Genomic DNA, 21,120 nt, shown 5'->3' with positions numbered 1-21,120 from the left:
TCATTGAGCTGTAGCTCTCCATTCCATGTTGAAAAAAGGATACCAAAACCCGCTGCTGTCAAGTAGATTCAGAGCAGAACTGCTCCATTGGATTTTCAAGGCTGTAAATCTTTATGGCAGCAGATTACCACACCTTTCTTCCACGGAGCTCCTGGAGGGTTCGAACTGCCGACTAAACCACTGCACTACCAGGGCTCCTTTGAAAAGAGGATAAACCAAAAAACCAAACCCATTGCCATAAGTCAATTCTGACTCATAGTGACTCTGTAGGACAGAGCAGAACTGCCCCATAGGGTTTCCAATGAGCGGGTGGTGAATTCAAACTGCCGACCTTTTGGTTAGCAGCCAAGCTCTTAAACACTTGAAAAGAGAATTGGAAACACTTATTACTCACTTATCTCATGCCAGTCATTCTCCTGGGTGACTTAGATGCCATCTCATTTAATCACTAGTGTAGTAAAGCAAACATTGTTTCCATTTTCAGGAAACTAGGATCAGAAAGACTAAGGAACTTGTCCATGATCACAGAGCTAATAAGCAATGAAATCAAGTTTTCAATTCAGGAGACAATTTGGCCATGGTTGTGTGCTCCATCATGATGTTCTTTTTATCCACTATTATGGAGTCTGGCCTTGATTTGATGGACATATTTCTAAACTCACTCAAGCGATGACACATACAATAAAGGAACCCCAAGTCACTACTCTGCAACTTCACATGTTTATAAATCTCAAGCCAACAGAGCCCTAAGCAGTTCTAAGCTTGAGAAAAATATTAACCAAAATGATTTCTCTCTATTATTGCTGAGGGGAAATAAGGTATTAAGTTAACAGATTCCTAAATTATGTTACTATTTATTTGAATTATTTATAAAAAGATCAATACTGATCAGCTGGGGATAAATGGCAGAAGTACTAAGCCCAAAGCATTCTTCCGAGGGTTGAGGAGATTGCTTTCTTTCTTGAGAATTTGGGAAAAGGAAAAAGACAATTTAATGGTTCGATCTGAGTCCCGAACTAAAGGAGGGCTTGGTTTTTCTTAGGTGTGGCGAGTGTATGTGTGTCTGTGTGTGTTTGTTGGAGGTAGTGATCATATGCAGGCTCAGCAGGATCCAGTTGTGGTTTGGAAGGCTCCTCTAGGCCTCTCTGCTCCCAGGAAGTCATGGGCAGAACTAACCCACTCTCTAGGGGCATGCTGATTAACTGTGAACTTCATGTAAGACTGTATTATTTTCAACCTCAGAAATATTTACCAAAAAATCAAAGACCACGACCTCCTGGACAAAAGGAAAACAGTCACAGCGCTGAAAGCAGGAGAGGACCGGGCCATTCTCCTGGGACTGGCCATGATGGTGTGCTCCATCATGATGTACTTTCTGCTGGGAATCACGCTCCTCCGCTCGTACATGCAGAGGTAACGCCACTGGGTGGTTGGACACTATTGTTTGTCTCCTCTTCTGCCTCCTCCCCCATCACTTAATCAACCCTGAGCTCCTCTTCCTCACCTTCTTTCCTAATAAGAATTTAGAACAGTGCCTGGAACGCCATATTTTTTCAATATTGTTACCTACTAGTAAGGATTAAAAATAACTCTATGTATAAACTGCCTACTATGTGACAGGAACTTCTCATACATTTCTTTAATTCTTACAACTATTCTATAAGGTATTAATAGACTCATTATGAAAATGTTAAAGCTGAGGCTCAGGAGAGTTAAATTATTTTCCCAATCTCACAAAGCTCTAGAATGTGGCAGAGCTAAAATTCAAGCCCACGATCAACTAACTCCAGTGCCCCTATTCTTACCATTTCATGTGTTCTGTTCGTCCTCCATCCTCCTTCCTTTTCCACCTCATCCACCTGTCCATCACCCTACACATCAGTGGTTCTCAACAGCACATTAGAACTTCCTAAAGACGTAAAAAATATTGATGCCTAGGCCCTACCATCACCCTAGAAGGATGGTTCAAACGGTTAACACACTTGGCTGCTAACCAAAAGGTTAGAAGTCCAAGCTCACCCAGAGGCACCTTGGAAGAAAGGTCTGACAATCTACTTCCAAAAATCAGCCATTGAAAACCCTATGGAGCACAGTTCTACTGTGATACACACATGGGGTCACATGAGTTGGAATCGACTCACCTGGCAAATGGTTACAACCTGGCCGGACACAGTCACCAGTAGCTTTTAAAGTTCCCCAGGTGATTCTGATGTGCTACCAAGGCTGAGAAACACTGCTATGCATCAACATAAAAGAACAGATTAAGAGCTCTTTTCATTTAATATTTGCCCCAGGTGCTCCGAATAACTAGGGAGGCAAATAAAGAGTAAGATAGCAAGGTGTTCCCCTCTGAGAAAGCCACATGATAAATCCCAACAGCATCTCTAGCAAAATGTTGTCCGTAAAGTGGACGCAGCAAGAATACAAGAGCCTAACGCTGGTATAACTAGTGGGGGAAGGTCTCACAATGTGCAGTTGCTTAAAGCAACAAGACCTTTCCAAATGAAAACTTGAAGCTTCAATTTGAAAGGAAATCAAACTATTCTGTGGCATTCATTTCTCCATGTAAATTAATACTTTCATTTTAGAAGCAAAATCTAGCTGAAATACAGTAATTTGCTAAAATTAAGGCATCATCTTTCCCATTTGTGGCTGCTCTGCTGTTTCTCTGATGGCCTTCAGCTGTGCTAGTTCTCAGGGAAAGCATTGATGCCTCAGGCCCTAAGTGTTCCCTGATTCCAAAACCACTTCCAGATCCTCACATCTGCTTAGAACCTCATAGTGTAAGCAAAATCTGACCATCTGTTCTAGGAGGATACAATTTGCCACATCACAGGGGGTCAAGTCCCTCTAACATCCCACATGCAAGAGGGGTCTCATCAACGCATGTCCAGCAGAAGGAAGCAGTATTACTCTGCAAAGAAAACATGTTTTCCAATCACTATGGTAATCAGCTTATACCCAAAAGCAAAACAGTTGTTGCTGGTGTTACTTCCTAATTACAAAAGTTACCCTTGATCATAAAATTGTAAGTATTTTAGAATGAAAAGCTGGCAAATGGGCAGCTGGAGATTTTTTTGTACCTTTCTAGTTGAGAGGTCTCAGGGCACGGATATTAACCATTAATCTCTGTAGAAGGGTTTCTTTTCCATTGTGCTCAGAGGGAGGCAGCGTAGCTCACTAGAATGAACCTGGCCTTTGAGAAATACAGGACTGGGTGGAATAGCAATTTCCATCACTTACCAGCTGTGTGTCCTTGGGTATGTTACTTGATTTCTCTGAACTTCAGTTCCCATACCCGTTGCCATCACCTAAAAAAGAAATTAATACCCTACTTATAGGGTTGTTGGATCCCTGGTGGCACAGTGGCTAAGACCTCGGCTGCTAACCAAAAGGTCAGCAGTTCGAATCCACCAACTGCTCCTTGGAAATTCTTTGGGGCAGTTCTACTCTGTCCTGTAGGGTGGCTATGAGTTGGAATCAACTTGATGCCAATGGGTTTAGCTTTGGTTTTGGTTTTATAGGGTTGTTGGGAGGTACTGTATGTAAAACACCTATCAGAGTGAAGAGGTGTGCAGCATGTGATTGCTCTTGGTATAATCAAAGGGTTGAGTTATTTTTTTTCCTCCCTTACTAGAAAGATCTTGAGGAAATATACCTCTTTCCTTCCATCTTTCAAGTTGGACCTCAAACCCTTCCACCCCTTTGCCATCTTCCCTTCTCCCTTACACCTTCTCTGCCTACCAGCTGGGCTGGGGTGGGGGTAGCGATAAGGAGTAGGAAGCAGAACATTGCAGATATGAAGACTGAGGCACGACAGGAAGTTGCTAACAATATAGAAATACAGGGTGAGTCCAGGTGTCATGGTTTGAAAAATTACCTTATGTTTACCAATGAACTCAATAAGGCAAAAAAAAAAAAAAAAATCTAAATTAAGGCAGGCATTGGAGAATATTACACTATAGCCAATGGAAGCCACTGAAAAAGTTCTCAGGTGCCAGGCAAAGTTTGTCTGGGTTTATACTGTAGTTTGCCTAAAGCTACTCTAAAAAGGCATAAACTACACACAGAGTCAAACAGCTATGAATTGTGTTAGAGAGTTGGAAAAGACTCTTCAGGGAAAGGAGCTGACAAATGAACCCCTCTGATTACACCTTCCTTGCCTCATGAGACCTGTGTTTCCTCTCTCACCACTCTCTCTGTAGTGTGTGGACTGAAGAGTCTCAATGCACCTTGCTGAATGCATCCATCACAGAAACATTTAATTGCTCCTTCAGCTGTGGTCCAGACTGCTGGAAACTCTCTCAGTACCCCTGCCTCCAGGTGTACGTGAACCTGACTTCTTCCGGGGAAAAGTTCCTTCTCTACCACACCGAAGAGACGATGAAAATCAATCAGAAGGTAGGAACTTGGCACACACTGCATTTCACTCACCATGCAGAGTTCCCAGCCCTGACTCATCTCTCTCTGAAGTCCCCTTTACCAGCATTTCAATGAGAAAATACGACCAGAAAGCAGGCTCTGCGTCACCCATTCACAGAACTAGCTATTTGATTCTTGCCCAGGAGGCGTTTATTTTCTGTGCAAGCTGTGGACAAACCATTCCCCCATTTTGTGATGGTGCAGGTTTAGCCTTTATTTCCATTGAGAAGGATAATATTCTATCCATATTTATACAGACATAGACTGAGTCTTTCAAAGCAAATGCACACTCAGTCTGAGTTGCACAAGTGAAAAGCCAGTGACCTCCCTCTGGAAACCAGGTGTGCATCATGTGCCTGAGAGTCACGGGGGAAAACTGTATTTTGCTTTTCCGTGGCCACAGTCACTTAGTTCTGTGACCTTGACAATGTAGCTTAACCTCTCTGAGCATCAGCTTCCTTTTACTGAAAAAAAGGACACAGCAATAGCTTTCTTACAAGGTCATCATGAAGATTAGAGTATGTGAAGTGCTGAGCATAGCACCTGGCACAGGGGAGCCCTTCAATCAGTGGTCGCAGTTACCACTGTGGTTTGCTCCAATGTCTCCCCCTCTGCGTGGATAAGTGGCAAGGTTGATAAGTTCCAAATTAAGTAGCTAATGAGCCTCTGATTTTCTAACTTAATCTTTCTGTCACTGGCACTGGGATGGAGAATTCTGCGGCTAACACTAGACTAAAGCGTCCATTACAGAAATAGAAATTGTCTCTTCACTTTTACCCCCAAATTCATTTATATTCAGATTATATAGAGTTCCTCAAGCCTTCCACATCCATCTCCCTCCCCATGTTAAAAAACTGCCTATAATGTAAGCTCTTCCTTGGAGAGTTTTAAGATAGGGACAGACAATAGAACGCTGAGAAGAAAGCTGCACCTAGAAGCAAAAGAAAGGAATGAAAGGCCACTCAAAGGCTTCTCCAGCTTTCCAACCTTAGATAAAAACCTCTGTGTGAGTTTTCTTCTGTTTCCCACATCTTTTTATATGCCTCTGTGTGTGTGTGTGTGTGTGTGTGTGCGTGCATGTGTGTCTTCATGTATCTTATGTCCATAAAAAACTCATTGCCGTCGAGTTGATTCTGACTCATAGTGACCCTATAGGACAGAGTAGAACTCCCCCATAGGGTTACCAAGGAGCGGCTGGTGCATTCGAACTGCTGACCTTTTGGTTAGCAGCACTTAACCACTGTGCCACCTTGAATTTTCCACTGTTGATATATATATATATATTTGGTATATTCAAGTCCATATGGTGGATGCTCAACAAATACGTACTGTATTAAACCTCTACATAAATGTGCCTGTATAAAGTCTGGGATGACTAGTAAAGTACCGGCAGAACTAACCTGCTATTATCAATTTTTAAATTTATTGAGCTTGGATTTATGGTACCAATATAGATGGTCAGAGTACTCTTATATGCCAAGACAACCTGATGCCACCCTCCAATAGGAAAATCAGCTCTTATTACCAGGCTACAACATTCATGAACTCTAATCCTGCTAGTAAAAACTTTTCATTGCAATCATCGGCATTTAAATGATACAGTTTATATTTATTGAAAAATACAGTAGCTTAGAGGTTTGATACTAGAACACAGGGAGTGAGTAGGCTTTGTTTCTGTATGGACACAAAAGGAAATACACCCTGTATTTTATTGCAATAACTTAAAAGAATTCTTGCAAATATCTCTGAGGATTCAACATAATGAATATTTCAGAGAACGTTGTTTCTAAATGTCTATTCTGATTTCTTTCATTTGTCGTAGCCACAAACAATACCAGCCTAACTCTGTTCTGCAAATACGTAAAGCTTAGCTCTCTCACAAAGCACTTGGTTTTCAAGATCTTCCCTCAAGTCAGATTTTTAAATCAAAGCTGACCTGTAATGACAAACGCCTATAAAACTCTCAAATCTCCATGGAACTGGAAATTGGCCAAAGTCAAACAGGCATCAGGAAGTGGGACATATTTCCTAGTTGTGACATTTTATCACTGTGGCCCTGTGAATGTATTATTTAGGCTATAAACAGGGACTGAAGCTACCATAGAAAGTCACCCAGTTATATATTTAGGGCCAGTATCTTATCTGCTCTTAACATCATACTAGGTCATTGCTTTGTTTGTCCTATTACTTTGTTTTTAATTGTGAGATATCGCACACGTAGAGAAACACACGTGAAATGAGAAAGTGCAGCTTAAACATTTGTCACAAAGAGATGCCTCACGTAATCACGAGGGTAAAATACTAAAACATTTTCTGCCCCTGAAAATACCCTTCATGCCACCTTTCAATAACTACAGACTCTGCCCTCTCCCACAGATAACACTAACCTGACGATTATGTCAATTACTTTATTTTTCTTTTTAGTTTTATCACCTAAGCATGTGTCCTTAAACATTGTATTTTACTTTACCCGGTTTTTAAACATTAAATAAATTAATCATACAGAACATTTTCTTTTGTGTCTGACTTCCTTTATACAACATTTTGTTTGATGGAGTCATCCATTTGGTTGTAGTCTATTCATTTTCATTATTGTATCCTATTCCCTTGTGTGAATATGCCAGTTTTTTTTATTTAGTCTACTATTGACGGACAATTTGAGTTGTTTACAGTCTGGGGCTATTGCCAAGGCTTCAAATATTCTATGAATATTCTTGTACATGTCTAGCACACACATTTCTGTTGGGTATAAACCTGGGAATGGAATAATTTGATCAAAGGGTACACATATCTTAAAGTTTACTATATAACGCCAAATTATTTTCCAAAATGCCTGTACAATTTACACTCCCACCAACTCTTGTGGGTATGAGACATTCTTACTGCTCCACATCCTTGCCAACACTTGGTATCATCTGTAATTCTAATTTAATTTTAATTTTAGCTAATGTGTTGATATTTCCTGTGGTTCTGATGACTACTGTTGTCAAGTGTCTTTTCATTTACTGGCCATTTGGAGATTTTCTTTTTTACAATGTCTGTTCAAGTCCCTTGCCCATTTTTCTATTGGGTTGTTTCTTATTTGTATTTGTTGTAGGAATTCTTTATATCTACAAACCTCTGTTGCCTACATGTGTTGCAAATATCTTCTCACATTAGGTGGCCTTTTCACTCTCTTAATGATGTCTTTCAATGAAAGAAGTTTCTAATTTCAGTGTAGCACAATTTTGTCCATCTTTTCCTTTTTTGTTCAGTGCTTTTGTTGTCCTATTTAAAAAGTCTTTACCTACCCTGAGGTCATGCAGTCATTCTCCTAAATTATCTTCTAGAAGCTTTACTGTTTTTTTCTTTTGCATTCATAATACAATCTGCCTGGCATTATTATGTAGGAATCAAGTTTGTGATTTTTTTTTTTGCTTTGTTTCGTTTTATTTGTTTGTCATATGGGCAGCCATTTGTCCCAGTCCTTTTTTTTTTTTAAAATCACGTTTTCTTCCCTGAATTGTTTTTATAATCGCTTTCCCCCCTCTTTTTTCCTGGGAGTGATCTATTCTGTTACTATTCTTTTAGTGTTTAACATACAGATTATAACTTGTGGCCGTGACTAATCAAAGACATTAAAACATTTTAGCTCCACTTAGTCTCTTCCCAAATTACATATTATCATTTTTATTCTATATATACTTTAAACTCACATAGACATTATTTCTGTTGTTTTATATGGTAAACATTAATTTAGATATATTCCATGTTTTTTTATCCTCATTGTTCTTCATTTCTTCCTTTATCTCTGATTTTTTTATCTGGGATCATGTTTCTTCTGCCTGAAGAACACTCTTTAATTAGTATTTATTTTAGTGCAATGTCTAATCTAAAGAATTCTCAGTTTTCATTTATCTGAAAATATTTTTATTTCATACACATTCACTGAGTATAAAATTCTAAGTTGGCAGTTATTTTGTTTCTGTACATTGAAAACGTTCCTTTGTCTTCTGGCGATCATTGTTACTGTTCAGAAATCAGCTCTCAATCTAATTGCTGCTGCTTTGAAAGTAATCTTGGCCTATTCTAAAGGCTATTTTGTTTAATTTTCTGCAGTTTAACTATTACGAGTCAAGATGTGCATTTGATTTTATTCAGCCTGTTTAATATTCTCAGGGCTTCGTTACTATGTTCTTCAATGTTCTTTACAATATTAGGATGTTTCAGTTGTTATCAAATATTGTCTCCATTCTGATGTTGTCCCTCTTCTCCTTCTGGCCATATATTGGAATCCTCACTGCATCCCCTATGACTCTTATACTCTCTTTTGTATTTTCTCTCCTTTTGTCTCTCTCTGTTTCATTCTGAATATTTACCGACTTCTAATTCAGCGATTCTTCCCTCAGATCTGAAAAATCTACTATTAAAGCCAACCATTGCATTCTTACTTTCTCTTATTTTACTTTTCAGTTTTAGAATATCCACTTGGGTCTTGTTTTATCATTTCCAGTTTTCTGCAGTATTCTAATCCTTATCTTTTAAATTCTTAAACATGAAAAATAAAAGTATATTTGTTTTACAGTCTATTTTGATGAGTTTAATGCCTGAAGTCCTTGTATACTTGGTCTACTTTTTTTCTTCTCTTTTTTGTTTTCATGTTGTCTTATCATGCATAGTTATTTTTTATTAGGTTTCAGATATCATATTTGCAAAATTATTGATAGAAATAATTTTAACCTAGGATGATGTTATCTTTTCCAAAAATTATTTCCACTTACTTCTGCCAGGGCTCTGGAGGCACCAGCCCTTACGGATCATCTCATTCCAGCTTCAGGAACTGAGATATTCAAAGCTGAACTGCAATCCTTGTGGGGGCCTATCTACTTCAGATTCACCATTATACCTAAATATAGCCTTTCAGGATCCCAACCCAAAGTGAAGACAATGTTCATCAGGATACCCACTTAATAGGTCCCTAATGATAATTCTTGCCCTTAGCTCTACAAGGCTGTAAAAAATGCCATTCAGATCCCCAGGCTCTCAGCCCCCTTCTAGAATCAGAAAATGCTCCCAGGGGAAAGTTAGCAGCAAACACTGGGCTCACTTTACTGGCCCTATGGTTCTTCACCCTCTGGATAACTATCTTCTGCCTTTAAGAAGAAGTAAAGATACTGAAAATACAGTTATTTCCAGGTCAGAAGAAGATCAATAAACCATGAATTTCATGCAACATGAGGAATACTCAAGATATTCCTGGCCAAAAAAATAAATACAGATGTAGATGTGTATGTATATATCTCAAGGTCAGTCTCCTCCTCCAGTTACTTTCCCCTCAGCTCTCCAGAAATAACAGGCTTACCCACAGTTTCCAAGAAACTGATACAGTTTTATTAGGATACATAAGGCACTGCTAACAGCATTTGATCTGAAACAAAAGGATATTAATCAAGCTGTCTATGTCTTTGTAGAAAGGCATCCAAACGGATACTGTTTTTACATTTCACACTCTCCCATATATTTTTTTCTTTAAAGTCAGTGCCCAGCCTGTTGTCAGCATTATAACTGAAGCTGCTTAAGCTGATAAGCTGGCATGTTCTCCTGGAGCAACTGACTAATTAATGGTCTTAGGGAGTTGCAGGTAGGCTCCAGGGCCCCTGCCTCCCTTGGTCACAACGCTGTCACTGGAATCATAACCAGTGGCTGAGTATTAACTCCTTATGGTTGTTGCTTGTGAATTCCTCAATGCTGATCTCCCTCTGGAGTTTAAAACATCTTTCACCCACCAGGGATTCTCAAAACATGCCAATCTGGTTTGAGAGAGTATTTAAAATGCAGTTTGATTCAAAACAAGAAATTATATCCATTTCTTGGTAATCATGAGAAAGACAGCTATTTTTTTCATGGAAAATAAGTTCTACAAATTATTTACAACTCCAAACTCTTAGCATCACCCCTCAATTTGTCACCCACTCCAAAGCCTTCTGGGTTCTCTAAATCCAGAGAATACAGATACCTAGACAAAAGTTTCTCAACCTCAGCACTACTGACATTTGGGGTAGAATAATTCTTTGCTGGGGGAGGGAGGGGAGCTGTTATGTGCATTGTAGCGTAATCAGTAACATCCCTGGCCTCTACTCACTAGATGCTGTCACACACCTCCCTCCATCTGTGACAACTAAAAATGTCTGTAGACAATGACCAAACCATGGCTCTAGATTTTAGTTTTGAACTTGAGTGCTAAGAGAGCTCAGAATTTTAAGCAAAGCAAATAAGCATTGAGTTCCTCTCCCTAGCTTTAGTAGGGTAAGCAAAAGGAGGAAGAAAATTTAAAAAGTGAAGTTGAGACTCTAAATGGGAAATAAAAAGGACCAAACATCTATTGAGCACCTACTTTGTATGTATTGTGTGTCCAAAAATGTTCTAAGAATTTAAGAAAAATCACCTCACTTAATTCTGACTAAAACCCTACTCCTAAAAATAATAATAGCCAAATTTTATTAAGAACTTACAATGTGCCATACAGTATGTCTTAGTTACTTAGTGCTGCCATAACAAAAAATACCACAAGTGAGTGGCTTTAAAGAACAGAAATTTAATAGGTTATAGTTCAGAAGGCTGTAAGTCCAAATTCAGGACATGGCTCTGGGGAGAGGACCATCTTTGTCAGTAGCCCCTGGAATTCCTTCATGTTGCTTGGTATCTGCCTTCCCCCTGTGTGTGTGTCTCTGTGTCTATTCTGGTCTTTTTATAACTCAGAAGTGATTAGGTTTAGGAATCACCCTACGCTGGTATGGCCTCATTAACATAACAAAAGAAAACCTCTATTTTCAAACAGAATTATATCCACAGGTACAAGGGCCAGAAATTCTACAAATATTTTTGGAGGACACAATCCAACCCATAGCATAGTACTAAATACTTCACTTGAACTAACTTATTTAATTACAGCAGCAACCCACATGTTAGATACTGCTATTATCCTCACTTTACAATAATTATGTTGAATTCAGAAAGTGAAATAACTTTCCCAAAGTCACACATTAACTAATTAGATTGAAATTAAAATCTGAGTCTTTTTACCACATCATGCTGTCTCTTAAAGACATTAAAACATTAAAGCATCCTCTGGGAAGAGTAAAAACAAGCATTCTGAAAATCAAAATTCTATGAAATATTTATCCTCTGATGGCATATTTTAGTGAACAGGTGAGAATCCACATCATTCCATCACATTTCAAGAGGTGCTTCCCAAACCAAACCAAACCCACTGCCGTCGAGTCAATTCCAACTTATAGTGACCCTAACAGGACAGAATAGCATCTCCCCATAGGGCTCCCAAGGCTACAAATCTTCATGGAAGCAGATTGCCACATCTTTCTCCCTCCCATGAAGCACCTAGTGGGTTCGAACTGCTTTCAGTTAACGGCCAAGCACTTTAACCCCTGTGCCACCAGGGCTCCTCAAGGTGCTCCTCAAAGACCTATGAGCAAGGAATAGAATTATTTGTGATGCATATAAGGTCATATATTCAGTACCAGTTTACACAGAGTAGATATTAAGCAGAGAAAAGTGTACCCTGAAAGGGATAAAAGAGAAAAAAGAATATGCCCTGATATTTGACATCTCCGCAATTAGCACCTTAAATTTGGGGATATTTATCAGACACTTGCTGAAACTGTCTATGGACTATAGATTCTGAAATGCTTTTGTGATAGAGTTCAGTCACTCCTCACCAAAACTGAATTCTAGAACAGCTGACAGCCTCCGTGTACAGAATTGAAGGAAGAATGTGCCAGAAGGAAGCCTGCACTGAGCATCAAGATGGAAAGCAGAGGGAGGGAGCCTACTCTGTCCAATTACTGAGAAAGAGCACCACGACAAAGAGTCAAGGCAAAGGGTCAGATCAGTCAACTGACCCACTCTGGGCCAAATCACAAGTATCAAAGATCTTGGGACTCCATGATTTAAACTCTACATAGGCTCTACACAGCTTCTATCTCATGGTGGATTTCTTAGGTCTTTTCAATTCTTCTATACTACAAATTAAGCAAAAATGATATGATAAATGTAAAAGCTCTGGGAAAAACAAGAAAGGATAACCTCTCTTTGGAGGATCAGACTTGTGTCTCGATGCTGAAAGAAATTACAGTGCATAGCAGGGTATGAATACTGCTTTCCTTTCCACTACCAAACATTTCAAACAGTGTAGTTGCCAAAATCAAGCAGAAGCTAGAGGTGGGAACTAAAGAAGTCTAAACTAAATTTTGTTGGATTCACTTTTTAAAAAGTGATGGTGAGGAGCAGAAAGTCTCAAAGGGGAAAGAATACAAAAAAAAAAAAAAAAAAATCCATCCCTGTTGAGTCAATTCCTGCTCATGGCAACCCCATGTGTTACAGAGTAGAACTGCTGCATAGGGTTTTCTTAGCTGTAATCCTTATGGAAGAAGATCGCCAGGTCTTTCTCCCCGGCACCACTGGGTGGGTTTGAACCACCAAACTTTAGGTTAGCAGTCAAGCATAAACTGTATGCATTACCCAGGACAAGGGCCTTATGAACTCCCAATTTAGTTTGTCAACTCCTCTATCCATCACTAATGCTGAAAAGAAATCAAAAGTTCAAAATAAATCTATGGGCATGAGTAACTCACAAGCTACCAGCTAGTGATCTCTACATTCTTTGAACATAGGCATTATGTCTTATTCTCTAGCACAAAACAGGAAGCCTGGCACGTGATTAATAAATGTTTGAGGAATATTCATTAATCAAGGACTCTAGAAAAAGTCACATCTAACTTTGGAACCAAGAATATTTATGTTTCACTTAAGCAATTTCTGTTTTCGTTTTTACCTCATGAACACTGTGAACCAAGTTTCCACGGCTGCTGAAGCGTTCTTAGAACAATTCTCTGTGTAAGGTATAGCCTTTACTGAAAGCCTTTTTAAACCCATTTTTGTCCCATTTCATCACCCTACCCTTGTTATCGTTCTCCTTTGTTTCTCTCTAATTGATCTATCTGATATTTTTTGTGTTTTTCGACACCTATACCTAGCACACTCCCTGGCATATTAAAGATAATAAATATTGATTGGATTTCATTAAACTTCTAAGCCTGCTCTAAAATAAAGCATTTTTTTAAATAAAAGAATAAATGAAGTCAAACCCTTCTCTTGAGGTGATCCTGAGAAATTAATAACTCCTTTCCACCATCATAAGGTAAAGGGTCTAACCAGTGAGGTCAATCAGCTGAACACTTCCCACTACCCCCTACCCCTACCCCCTACCCTCTCCCCCAACATCTTTTATTTTTAAGATGAAGCATGTCACTTTTTGCTTCACACATGCCTAGTGAAACATGTCTAACCAAATCTCAACAGACAGTTTCTAAAAGCTCTTATCCATAATAAGAATGTTTTTAAAAACCATATCAATGTAAAATATTCTGGAAGTGAGGATAAGAAAATAAAATTTTCCATCACTTTCCAAAGAACTGGAGATAAGATGCAATTGCTGGATCTTTCTTGCCCGGGTAAGGGAAAGGGTGATCAGGAGAAGACAGGACCCTGAATTCTTCAGCTGGAACCTCTTCCCAAAGAGTCACACCCATGGAGGCCATTGGAGATAGTTTTCAATACTAAAAAGGGTTTTTGTCCCTCAAGAACCTAAGAGATTTGGAAAAGCAGTAAGGTTTATTAACAAAACTTAAGCTTAAGAAGAGAGATGTGAGTTTTAAATCTTACAGTGAATGACTGTTTCAGAGCTTTGGTAGGTACGTATAGTCATATGTTAAAGCACAAAGAACAACTTATAATATTAAAATAGCCATGGTAAAAATATTAACATATTTTGATAGGTATTGAAGTGTCTTGTGTATATAAAATTATTATATCCCTTTATACATCACACAGAGTCTAAAAGTTAAGTCCTTCCTAGCCCACATCTCCCACAGAAAGAGAATAATTTAAAAATGCTGGGATTTTTATCTTATCAATATATAGTACAATTTGCCAACTAAGTATTGATCACTTAGGAAACTTTCCATTTGTTGATTGCATTGTATGTATTCTAAACCCATCACATAAAAGTATCTCCTAGGCACACGATAAAATCATAAGATAACCAAATCTTTACCCGAAATTCATACCAGCCTCAGGCACATACCCATGGCTATAGTTTGAGCCATGTAAACAGAGACCTAGAATCACAATGTAGAACTCAGCATAGTGCCACATCTCCTAGGACAAACAAGCAAGGAGCATGAGACAAGAGTCATTGAACAGGAATAACCTTACGAAAATCTTATTTCTAATAATTTTGCCCTTCTATCGGTTTCATGGAGCCCTGGCAGCACAGTTGTTGAAAGCGTGACTGCTAACCAAAAGGTCAGCAGTTTGAATTTACCAGCCGCTCTTTAGAAACCCTACGGGACAGTTCTACTCTGTCCTATACGGTCGCTATGAGTCGGAATTGACTCCATGGCAACGGGTTTTGTTTTTTTAGGTTTATGGGTTTCATAGTTTAGTAGGTGGCATTTGGTTAAGGACTATAGAAAATCATGTGGACAAATATGATATTCCAATAGGAAAATATGTTAATGTAAGTTTATTGAAGCTTTCTGCATATTCATCATTTAGTTCTCACAAAAACCCTGCCAGGAAGGCTCTATTAAGCCTATTACGTAGATAAGAAACTGATTCTGAGGAATCAAGTAACATGCCTATAGTAACAGGAATCTGAAGTCCTTGAACACAAATCAGGGGCCAGTTATACTACCTCATACATTCATTATCACAAAAGAATGATCAAGCAATAATAAAAATAAATAAATGACTTACTTATGGTAGGATTTTCAGGGGTCAGTAACAGTCTAGTGGGAGCCATTCTGTGTATGTTGAAAGTTAGGAAGAGGTAAAACACAAGAGCAGTGATTTTCTCACTGTCAACAGCCTGTTGCACCTACGTGTGCAGCCAGCCCTGAGGACCCAAATCTGATTGTGTATGGAACATGCTTTGTCCAGTGTCCAAATGGACACACTGAGATCCTGATGGCTTTAAACTTTAATAAGCAGCTCCTATATTACAATCTTGCTAGGCAGTCCCAGAGGTAATTTATATCTCATTTTTATTTGGAAAAATCTTACCTACTGACAGAATTATTGTCATTTGGCTGACAAATGTTTCTTCAAAAAATACTTAACAATTTATAAGAGCATAAGAAAAGAAAAAGCTCCATTTTTAATGGACAACCATTTTTACTGAGACCATTTCAATAACTTAGTATACTTAGGCACTGAAACTACTCTTATAAACTATCTTGGCACAAAAATATCCAGAGACTTGATGCATTTGTAATCTAAGTTGGATCTGTTTGAATTCAACCACAAGTGGTTTGTCTGTAATTTTCCTAATGCTTTACTTAAAAAAAAATGATTTACTTAAAAAAAATTTTTTTAATTGTAAAGACATGATCTGGGCAGATTTGAAGAAGCATAAAAATAAAGGCATCCCCATACTGGCCTAAATCCTTTTGATCCAGAAGGAAAAATCTGGCAGAAAGTGTGGTACAAATCTTGCTTCATGGCAGTCATAGGCCAATTGTCTCAGTGAGTTTTAACTCACTAGAAATTTTCTTTCCTGAACATATGTTCAGACCCTTAATGCTGTGCTAGTACCAGCTCTCTGCTCTACTCACATTTAAATTCTTAGCTGATTCAATTTTAAGGTGTTAACCAGACCTTGCCACAAGAACATCACATTGAGCATGGTTTATGACATGAAATGCCAGCATGCTCATCCTCCATTCTTAACCAACTCAGAAACTACCTGCTGTTTATGGTCAAATAACCCAATGATTATAGCTCAGCAAAGCCAAGTGACCCTGTGCTCACTAATAAAATCAGCGAAAAGAGTAATCCAAACATATTCTGTTGGCGAAACTCATTGCATTTTTTTCAAATCTTTTCTTCCTGTGAAATTTGCAGATCTGAATTGTTCTGGAATTCTAGGATCCTACCCGAAAGCTCCCATCAATGCACCTCATCCTTATCCACAGCCCACCTCATCTGTGTCTCTGCATAGAGTCATTGTGTGATGCATGACCCTAGGGGGACCAGTCGTATTGAAAAAGTCATAGATGTGAATGTTTATAATCACAATTTTTGGTAAAAGGCAGTAAAATGTGGGGCTTTTAAAATAAAATCAGTTTTTTATAACCATTTCCCAACAGAAAAAAGAGCTTTAAAGAGGAGGCATTGTTTTTTACTTCACACAAAATGCAGTATGGATTAGCAGTGATCCTGTTAGAAGCCAGTTTAATTCTGATAAATCAGTCAAATTAATTTGATAGCGTGTATAATAATGGGCAGAGAAAGACACTTATTCATAGAGACAGGGGAAAAGTAACCAAGGGACCCTCACATCTCCCCAAAATGCAACTTAAGTCACTTTTCCCTAAATTTTCTAAATATTAGGTTCATTGTTATGTCAGCTTTGTCACTTCCCACTTACAGACCAAGGAAAGAATGTCCTAGACATTTGATCTCCTCAAAGACTGCTTTTTAAACTAGGAAAGATTTATTCCAAAATATACCCAATAAGTAAATAAATTAAAACTACAAAGAAGTTCTCTAATTCCATCTGTAGTCAGAGTCGAGAAGGAGGAAGGAAGATAAGGAAGAAGGAACAGAGGAAGATATAAAGCAGGATGAAGGGCAGGGAGGAAAAAGGAAGATACAAAGTGGGGAAAAGGCAAAAGATAAAAGTTATAGAAAGAAAGAGAGGAGACACATGTAGAAAATACGTAACAAGAAAGACTGGAGAGGTGAAAAGATAAAGAGAAGACATGCTAAGTTCTCAGATGAATGCTGGTTGAAGAGTAAACTGATATGGTTCTGTTTTATTTTTTCTTGGCTTATGGAAGACTTACTGTGACAGGCTAAATGGGCATCAACCATTCATCACAGCTCTTCAACTATTCAATATCCCTACACTTTCCAAGATTTTTTTTTTTTCAGTAATTCAACAGAGGTATGGCTGTTTTCTTGACTACAGTAGCAAGGTGACCAAGGTGCGAAAAAGATACTGGTAAACTATTTTCTCTGAGAAAACTGGTAGCTTTTGATATTACACAGACAGCTGTAGACAGACAAAAGACGGAAAGGTTGACACTGATTTTGTGGAAAATATGTTCAATGGGACATAAAATTAAAACCCAACATATTCAGCTATGGCGAAAAGAATCCATTGGGAGTCATATGATTTTAATCAATAATTACATAATACATGGGTCAGGTATTAAGGAACATCTTGGTCAGATGCCTAAATTGTTTTAATCAATATGTGATTTCTCAGGGTTTCTGGAGGCACCTGTTTGAATATGAAAAGAATATCCTTTTTGATTATTTCACAGATATAAAGTTGCCCTAAATGCCCCACTACTCCAGATACACACACACATATACGGAGTATCTTCTGATGACAGTTTATCTCATTCTTCACAGTGTTCCTATATACCTAAGTGTGGAAAAAACTTTGAAGAATCCATGTCCCTGGTGAATGTTGTCATGGAAAACTTCAGGAAATACCAACACTTCTCCTGCTATTCTGACCCGGAAGGAAACCAGAAGAGCGTCATCCTAACCAAACTCTACAGTTCCAACGTGCTGTTCCATTCACTGTTCTGGCCAACGTGTATGATGGCTGGGGGCGTGGCGATTGTCGCCATGGTGAAACTCACACAGTATCTCTCCCTGCTCTGTGAAAGGATCCAACGGATCAATAGATAAAAGCAAAAATGGATGAGATAATTTTTATTTAAAGCTCAAATACTGTTTTCTTTCATTCTTCACCAAAGAACCTTAAGTTTGTAATGTGCAGTCTGTTATGAGTTCCTTAATATATTCTTATACGTAGAGCAATAATGCAAAAGCTGTTGTATATGCAAACATGATGTCTTTATTATTCAGGAGAAGAAATAACTGTTTTGTGTTGCTTGGTTGTTTTCATGATCTTGTTTCAATGCTGGAACTAGTACTTCCTTCTCCCGTTCAGCCAAAATAGGGCTCAGTTATTCATTTGCCAAGCTTTGTGGAGAAATGTGGATGATATTAATGTGTTAAGGTCTGTGTTCTGAGTTGTCAGATCTCTTGAGGACATTTCTGCAATATTTTTCATCATTCATCATTTACTAAAGCTGCAGCCAAAAAGATTTTTTTTCTGCCCTTACTCTAAACTGAACCCTACAGCAAGTGAAGGGACCAGATTTCCTAACTAAAGGGTGTTAAGCATTTTTCTTGTATTTTTACCATATCACTGTAAAGAAGGGGGAAAATCCAGCTAGCTACTTTTCTTTTATCATTTTTTACTCATAACTTTGGATTTTTTAACTGGTTTCCAAAAAATAAGCTGTTTTCATTAGCCAATTCTGTAATCTTTTCTTGTGATATAAACCGAAAATGAACAGAGCCCTTTTCCATTTAAGACCTTGCTACCGTGTGAGGAGATGACAGTTACAAGGAGTTTCATTATCTATAATCTGACTGAATGTTGATGGATGCTCCAGTAAAATCCAGGAAAGTCTATGTTACTAAGACATTTGTGTGAAAATCCTTACTCCGTTTCAACTGAACTGTTAGATGATGAAATTAAGATCCTGCTTGCTGGTCAAGGCTGGAGGACTGTTTTCAAATGGGTAAATCTATCGTGGCAAATTAACATACTGGAATATTGCTCTCTGGGAATTTATGTTTAAGCAAATGAATGTGTAGTCTCTCCTTTGACTCTATCGGGATTTTAAAGCTATGCGCACAGAATATTTGTTTCTTCTACATGTTTTATTTTTCTATTTACAATTTCCCTTTGTGTTGTTACATTTTATAAACAGAGTAGACCTTTTTTTTCCTAACACACACTTGAACTGAATAACAGATTTAAAAGAATCCTTTGTTCACATTTCCATTTACTTATTGTTTGGAGGAAAAAATGAGGTATTCTTTTCAACAAAACAATCCATCTTTTATTTAACATCAATACTAAAAGGAAAAGACAAATATCTATCTTTCTCATCTATATTTAAGTACCTTTTTGTAATGTAGTATCGAAGTTTTTTAGGTATTGCAAAATTTTACAAATCATACTTGTGGAATGAATGGTAAAACTAATTTGATGAAGTGGAAATTAATCTGCAATATTGTAATTCATAGTTCGACTTTTCATAAGCAAATAAATCCCTAGGGTGTAATCCGAACTTCAAATGTGTAATTAAAAATTTTTTTAAAAGCACATTAAATCAGCAAGGTTTGAATACCTCTTGCATTCTGAGCTGACAAGCCCATGGCAATCCATAAACCTATGATTCATTAACTTTAAAGATATTTTAAGAGATTGCAAAGAATGTTCCTTTATTTGATACATATGTATACAAACACATACACACAATGTTGTGAACATTTGGAAAATATGATGGAAAACTCTATTCTTACTCCACCTTAAGGACACAATTCTGAAGATAATAGAGAAATCTTTGTGACTGTTGAGCTCAAAATTTGTAATTTTTAACGTTCCTTGGGCTTCCCTTCAAGTGATCTAAAGGTGAAACATATGTGAGTGAAATTATTAGATAATTTTTTAAAATTTTTATCTGGACTTTTAATTTAAAATCCCCAACTGATGTTTCAGGTAAGAATGTAGAGACTTCAAAACAATGGCATCGAAAAGAAGCTAAATATAGTGGCTTCTTGAAATCAAGCAACATCTCCTTAGAGTAATTTAGATGTATACACAATTAAAATACTCATTATCAAAAGAGAAATATCTTGGAATAATAATACTTAAAACACTTTACATATGTTAACTAATTTAATCTTTATAACAACTTATGGGAGAGGGCACTATTATTATCCCATCCTTACTGATGAGAACACTGAGGCACAGAGATGTTAAGTAACTTCCACAAGGTTACACAGATACTAAGATAGTGGAGACCTAGGAAAATACTCAACCTGTAGCTTTCTCATTATGGTAAGCATTTCCCTGGCTTTGAGGTCTTTTAGATAACACTGGGGGGCTGAGGATTTGAAGAGATTATAGTGGTAAAGAAGAGAAACTAGGAGTCAAAGGACTTCCCTTCAAGACATGGTGACCAGGTGACTTTAGGCTTCTCAACTAACCTCTTGACTTCTTTGAGTGTAAAATGAGATGAAGCTAGCTGACTTCTAAGGTCTCTTTTAACACTAACATTCTACACTAGGTATATGGAAGGAAAATTAAATACCATTCTCTAACCTTCAGAGTACGGATCTGACTTTCAAATAAAATCTACACACATTAATCCATGATTCAGCCACCCTGCTGATATTCTCACCATGCCAACTGCCTCTTCTTTAGAGCAAAATGTTTTTATTTACATCTGCAGGAAGGAGAGCTCTGAGCCTCCATATTATTCAACAAGGATGATTTCCCCACATGGAATGAACGTCTGTGCTTCCAAATCACTTCCATTATCCAATTGGCACATCCCATCAAAAACTTCCATTGATTTCAGATTCCCCAAGTTGCAATTATATTAAAACTCAGAAAATGGTAAATATACCAATGACTGCTTGAGAACAGCTATAATAAAAAGATATGATTCTGTAGAACACTACTGGCCAAATGGCTGGTGTAAGCAATGGATGGTGTAAGCAGTCATAAAATTCTCCTTATGTAGACTATCTGACATT

At 37.8% G+C, this 21,120-nt stretch overlaps 1 protein-coding gene across 1 annotated transcript in view; it reads left to right on the top strand.

The window, feature by feature from the left end:
- The window catches only part of KCNMB2 (potassium calcium-activated channel subfamily M regulatory beta subunit 2), a 291,359-nt gene extending 271,681 nt beyond the window's left edge, over positions 1–19,678 (top strand). The window contains exons 3-5 of the mRNA XM_004385093.3: positions 1,243–1,413; positions 4,206–4,401; positions 17,902–19,678. Coding sequence (XP_004385150.1) covers positions 1,243–1,413; positions 4,206–4,401; positions 17,902–18,186 — 652 coding nt within the window. The 3' untranslated portion in view covers positions 18,187–19,678. The remainder of the gene's footprint in view (positions 1–1,242; positions 1,414–4,205; positions 4,402–17,901) is intronic.
- Positions 19,679–21,120: the final 1,442 nt, after the last annotated feature.

The sequence above is a fragment of the Trichechus manatus genome, unplaced genomic scaffold (assembly GCF_000243295.1).
Source record: "Trichechus manatus latirostris isolate Lorelei unplaced genomic scaffold, TriManLat1.0 scaffold00132, whole genome shotgun sequence".
NCBI classification, from domain to species: domain Eukaryota; kingdom Metazoa; phylum Chordata; class Mammalia; order Sirenia; family Trichechidae; genus Trichechus; species Trichechus manatus.
The sequence above is the reverse complement of the archived record's forward strand: the minus strand, read 5'-3'. Positions and strand labels throughout refer to the sequence as shown.